The sequence below is a fragment of the Raphanus sativus genome, unplaced genomic scaffold (genome assembly GCF_000801105.2).
Source record: "Raphanus sativus cultivar WK10039 unplaced genomic scaffold, ASM80110v3 Scaffold4674, whole genome shotgun sequence".
NCBI classification, from domain to species: domain Eukaryota; kingdom Viridiplantae; phylum Streptophyta; class Magnoliopsida; order Brassicales; family Brassicaceae; genus Raphanus; species Raphanus sativus.
Window position 1 is genome coordinate 191 of NW_026619976.1, and position 6,082 is coordinate 6,272.

Sequence of the window (6,082 nt, forward strand, 5' to 3'; positions counted from 1 at the left end):
ATGGTTATTTGAATCATGTTTGACACGTATGTAACCTTCAGCGTTACATCGCATCAAAGCTTCCATGGATTCGTTACCATGAACTCTCTGGATCAGGACATTTGTTACCTTATGTGGAAGGTTTGACTGATAAGATCACCAAGTCACTTCTGGTTGGGAACGAAGAGTCAACTGAGAGCAGAGAAGCTTCTGCTTGAGTCAGTGTGAGTTTATATCTACTAAGGATAAGTAATTTGCTTGTACTTATATTTCCCGAGTCTCAGACTCAGTAAGATACTTTCTGTATGCAATGTCTACAAGTAAAATCAGTAAAAAAGAACACCTTAAAAACACAAACATCCCACTCTTGATGAACCAACCAAACTTCATCTCTACGTATACCATATTATACATAGAGAGATTCAGAATCAGGTCAGGAAATCTGCAGCAGGACAGCCGAAACCGCTATGTAGCCAACACTTCTCGGCAGCTTGCGTTACATACGAGTTAAATTTCTCTTTAGCATTAGGAATGTCCAAAGACAAGTCATCAAGACTCTCTTTGACACGACCAAACCCTTTTGTCATCTGGTTAGTTGTAATGATCCCTTCAGCAAAACACTCCTCCAAGAGATTTAGCATCCCATCGTTCTTCTTCTCCATGGCCATCACCAAAGCTTTCTTGACCACCTCGTGGTTGAAAAACGGCATCCCTAGATCACGTATGCACTGACAAGCTTCGGATATCACTCCACCTGTCTCGTACTCTTCCAGAAGTTTCCATATCTTGTCTTTAGCATCTTCCACCGCCCATCCCGTTCCTCCACCCCAGCTTCTCAGGAGTCTCTCTCCTGCGTGTCTAGCGGATATCAGAGACCGAGCTGAGCGGATGGTTTCGCTGCCGGTTGACTTTGGAGGTAAGCTGCTTGAGATCTCTTCCAGGTTAAGTGGAGCCAAGACATCGTCGATCACAGCTCGAGCTAGAAACAGAGCAAGCTCGTCGGATGCGTCTAAGATGTCTAACGCTGTGTCCTCTGCGGACTCTAAGAGCATGGTGAATCCGTTTATGAAATCTTCTGTTGAGAACATCTCCATGTGAAGAGCAGAGAGAAGAACAGAAGCCATCTCTTTCTCTCTGTTCTTCCTATCCATAGCAAGAGTGATCAGCTTCTTTAAGAACACCGAGTTGTACTCAGGTGATCCTAACTCTTCAAGACTTCGGATTAGCTCAGGAATGTCATCGGAGAGGAAATACTCTTGAATTATAGTCACCACGTCCTTCTTGTAACGTCTTAGCTTTTCATCTTCGATTGGCAAGTCTCCGTTTTGATCAGAGACTCCTTTGATGAAGGCATCTTGGTCTAGCCAACCTCCTGCTATAGCCCTTGGAACTATTGATTCAAACAGAGCTTTGGCAGATGGTATGTCTAGAGAAAGGTCATCAAAACTCTCTTCTAAACGGGAGAAGCCTTTCGCCATCTGACTCGAACTGATGAGACCTTCCTCGGCAGCTTCTTTCAGCAGTTTTAGCATCAGCGGCTCGGATGTTGGAGACTCCATAGCTCGAACCAAAGACCTCTTCACGACCTCGTGATGGAAAAAAGAGACGCCTAGCTCTCTGATGCATCTACAAGCCTCGCGAGTGTCACCGTTCTCCACGTATTCCTTCAGAATTTCTGATATCTTTCTCTTTGTTTCTTCAACCGTGACGAGAGTGCTCCCACCCCATTTGTTCTCCACCAGCTCCGCGTGGTGAGGAGCCGTGAGATAGCTCTTCTCCGCGGTTAAGATAACTTGAAACCCTTCAGAGGATTCATGTAGAGTCTTCTTCAGAGCCGTGTAATAAAAATTTGTTACGTTTCTTCTTATGGAACCAAATAAGGAAACAAAGCAAAGAATTAAATGATCCATTTTTCTTAAACTCCCTCACAGAGTGACACGTGGATCCGAGCCTTCTCATGCATTCTCACCAAAATCGTTTAAAGAAAGTCTTAAAAATGCTTCTACTTTAATATATAGGGGATATTTAAAATTGGTGTTTTGAATTTTTCACATATTGAAATTTCTTTGTTTTCTGTTTTTTCAATAAATATTCTACCATTCAAATTTTTACATTTAATTTATGTTTTAAACTTTAAAAGAAACTTTATCAATTTTTTTTTTTAAAAAGAAAAAAATTCTAAATATCAAAATTTTAAATACTGAAGTAGTAGTTTTTTTTCTTTCTTACATGATACTCTAACTTGCAGTAATATAACATATACTTTGTTGATGATATGGCAGAGTATGTATTGCAGTCTCTTACTGAACACCTTTGTTTTCTGCAATGATTGTGAACAAATACAAGTTAAGTGGTAAGAATTTTTTATCTGGGTGGAATGGGTTGCTTGGTCCTAGATAACGACATGTGGTTCATTGGAACAGTTTTGAAGTTGTTCTTAGGAAGATTGCATCAACAAGCACCATGTAAGGTTACAATTCTAGATTTTGTCTCTGTGTAAAAAGAGTTTGATCAAATTACAAAAACTCGAATGTGTGTTCGTTCATATACATTGAATGAACAGAAGATTATTGACACAAAAAGTTGAACAAACAAAAAAAATATTGACACAACAAACAAACAAATCTTAATAGCTTCTCAGCCCAATTAACAACAGCTGGAACATTTCTCTGTTTCTTCTTGTTCGTGGCGAAAACAGAGACCACAAAGAATGAAATTGCTTTGAGTTTTTTTTTTTTTCATCTGAACAAAGCTTGAAGTTCTTCAAGGGTTTTGCCTTTGGTCTCAGGAACCCACAGAGTTACAAACACCACCGTGAATGCACAAACCAAACCGTATAGAGTGAAAGTTCCTGTCCAAAAGTCAAACCAGAAACCCATAAACAAACTAATCTACAGTGTGTGTTGACAGTGAGAAAAGAGGAAGAGAGTGAGGGAGAAACCTCCACTGCTCCAGGCTAAGAGCAAGTTTGCAGTCATAGTAATCAACCAAGAGATGAACCAATTGGCTAAAGTAGCTATACTTCCAGCTAAACCCTTTATGTTTACAGGAAGAATCTGTTTACCCAAAAACAATTAACAAAGCAAGTAAAAGATAGTTTAATGACATTTCTTTCGGTTCTTACAACACTTAGTTCTAACAACTAATCGACTAGATTACCTCAGACATAATGAGCCACGGAATTGGTCCCATTCCCAGTGAGAAAGAAACAACCATTGCCTGTAATGATTCAACAGTAGAGTTAAAAGAAAAAGATAGTAATAGCTTTATTGCCTCAAGAACGTTTCAATAATATAACAAACTTACCACTACTCCAACAACTGACAAGATGCTCAGCATACTGTACATGTCTGAATCATGAGACACGAATTCCTAAACAAAGAGATGTTAAAAAACTCAAAACGTCAACTCTCAGGTTTGTTGCAGAAGATTAAAATAGTATTTAGTGAAGTTAGAACTTATAGAGTACCTTAAGGTAAAAGGCAGCTGCAACAATCACTAGGCTAATCGTCATCCCAACAGAAGAGATCTACATAACATTTCAGTTTGCCTTATAAGTAGTTATCCTTCGTAAAGATATGATACTAATGAACTAATACTCACGGTAAGAAGAAGCCGACGACCTGCTTTGTCCACCAACCATGTTGATATTGCAGTGGCCACTACCTGAATAGCGCCGACCCCAAACGTTGCTGCGTTACTCGATGTAACTCCTAAAAGTGAACAACACAGGAAAATGTTGTTAAGTTATGTATATGAAACAACAAGAAGCATCAAGTGTTCTTAGAGCAAGGACTTACCTGCAGATTCAAAGATTGTACTGGAATAGAACAGGACGCCATTAATTCCACCGAGTTGTTGAAGTACAAGCAACCCTATACCAACCTATTACACACAGAACAAAGAAACAGAGTTTTAAGATAATGTTTCTTATGGTAAACAAAGTATCTTCCTCCAAAGGGAAAGATATATAACGTTTGTTTGTACCATAAGTGGGAAATAGTATCTCCTGCGCTTGAGATCAACAAACCGAACTGTAGATGATCGTTTCGTAGATGTTCCCACAGATCTCTGCATGTATGGAGACAATTTGAGAATCATTTCATGTACCTTTTTCATGGAAGGAAACATTTTCAGTGGTAATATTACCTTGATTTCATTAACCTCAACGGTAATATCAGTCTCAAATCCTCTAAGAACTTGCAAGGAAGTTTCAAAATCATCAGTCATACCCATTTTTGCCTATAATTCAAAGTAAAGCATATCCTATTAAGAGTATATCAACCCAAAAATATGCACCGATTCAAGAAAGATAAGCTATTGTTTTTATACCAGCCAACGAGGGGACTCAGGAATGAAAAAGAGACCAGGTATCAATACTATGCATGGCAACGTCCCTAAGGATAAAGGAAGACAAAGAGAGAAAGTGATTATAGCATTTTGATGAAACATAGTCAGAAGATTAGTTTCAGGCTCTGTGTAATGAGATTTACCCAAAACTGCAAGGATTCTCCATGGGACAAAGAGGCCAAGTAAATAAGCCAACATTATTCCAATTGTCACAGAAAGCTACACCAAAAAGAAAAGTTAAGCGACATCTAATGTTTAGCATTAAGAATCTGTTTCATAAAATGAAAAAAAGAAGAATCAGTCTAGACGTAACAAAACCTGGTTAACAGAACCCAACCCTCCCCTCATATTCTGTGGAGCTATCTCAGCAATATATACAGGCACCTAAAACCAAGAACACAGTTGCATAAAACTCGCTGGAACTTGTTATTCAATAAGCAAACAAACTAGGCGAGTTCAGTGTTACCGTGTAAGAGATGATCCCAACGCCAAAGCCTTCTAAAAGTCTTCCCATGAAAAGAAAAGAAGTATCCTACAAAACCAGATGTAGAGGGATAAGGTCAATCTAAATTATCCGGAGCGTTATTTGACCTAATTAAACGAAACTAGAAAATACTCACTTCTGCAAATGAGATGCAAAGCCAACCAATGATATTGGGAATGGCAGCAATCATCAGAGACTGTCCAAGAAACACAAAATAAGAGATTATTAAATGGATCAAAACAGAACAATTCAAGAATCAGTTTAAAAAAACAAAGTGTACCCCTTTTCGTCCAATGTATTCAGCGATCTGACCACTGGCAATTGCACCAACCATAGCACCCACATTGGACAGAGAACCAAAGACAGAGTACTAAAAATGGAAAAAAAAAACATCAAAAGTCAAACAACATACAAGGCAGTTCCAGACAGAGATCGGTCTAATTATACCTCAGATACAGTCAAACCCAGATCCTTGATGATTGCAGCTTGAGTTGGAGAAGAGTAACCACACTGAACAAAAAAAAATGTATAAAGTCTCAAACTTTCTACAACGAATGAAACAAGTAAAGGTGAGATTTTTTTTTCATGGGCTTACAGTGAAACCGAATTGAATAGGACCAAGAGCAATGATCAGAACACAAGCAAGAACAGAGATTGAGTTGTCTTTGATGACTTGAGACGAACCCATCATGCTCGATTGTCTTGAACCCATCCGGTACCAACTTCCTGTGTGCATGAAAGGTCGTCGCAGATCATTCCTAGCCTCCTCTGTATCATCCCTCGAACTCATCTTTGTGATTCTTTTTTATCTATACACTCTCAAATCTATTATCTTTTTTTTTGTAAGTATAAATCAAAGGTTCAAGATTTCGTCTCCTGTCTAAGTAAAATGCCGATTGTAAACCGGAAAAAGTCAACAAAATTGTGAAGGAGACGAGAACGTTGGATAAGAAGGGGATTGAGAAACGCCGTGTTATATAAGAAAACGAAGAAAAGAAAGAGAATGTGGTGTGTATATGGCCGTGATGTAGTGATTATTTGCTGAGAGAGACAGAGAGGAGAGGAGACTGCTTCAGACAGCTTTTTTTTAAATTTTTTAGATCACGGAGTTTTACTACTGTCGACGCACAACCCAGATTTGGACAATATAAAGGTTCTGTCTTTTGGTAGTTCAATAAAAAAAAAGGTTCTTGTCCTTTTTTTTTCTCCGTCAGCACTCTAGACAAATTAACCTAATCCAAAATTTTAAATCCAACCCGATTTGATAAA

At 38.6% G+C, this 6,082-nt stretch overlaps 2 protein-coding genes across 2 annotated transcripts; both read right to left on the reverse strand.

Annotated features, from left to right (window-relative positions):
- Positions 1-223: 223 nt before the first annotated feature.
- On the reverse strand, positions 224-1,904 carry LOC108837351 (MA3 DOMAIN-CONTAINING TRANSLATION REGULATORY FACTOR 4-like). The gene has a single exon (XM_018610408.2). The coding sequence runs from the start codon at positions 1,887-1,889 to the stop codon at positions 408-410; it is 1,482 nt and encodes a 493-aa protein (XP_018465910.2). The 5' UTR covers positions 1,890-1,904; the 3' UTR covers positions 224-407.
- Positions 1,905-2,445: 541 nt separating this feature from the next.
- On the reverse strand, positions 2,446-5,953 carry LOC108837353 (sugar transporter ERD6-like 6). Its single transcript, XM_057002220.1, has 17 exons — positions 5,409-5,953; positions 5,261-5,323; positions 5,094-5,183; positions 4,950-5,009; positions 4,796-4,861; positions 4,648-4,713; positions 4,473-4,548; positions 4,312-4,376; positions 4,129-4,221; positions 3,967-4,050; positions 3,780-3,864; positions 3,583-3,692; positions 3,449-3,508; positions 3,286-3,351; positions 3,139-3,198; positions 2,921-3,035; positions 2,446-2,830 (listed from the first exon to the last, which is right to left on the reverse strand). Exons 1-17 carry the CDS (start codon positions 5,601-5,603, stop codon positions 2,718-2,720), a joined length of 1,467 nt encoding a protein of 488 aa, XP_056858200.1. The 5' UTR covers positions 5,604-5,953; the 3' UTR covers positions 2,446-2,717.
- Between the last annotated feature and the right edge of the window lie 129 nt (positions 5,954-6,082).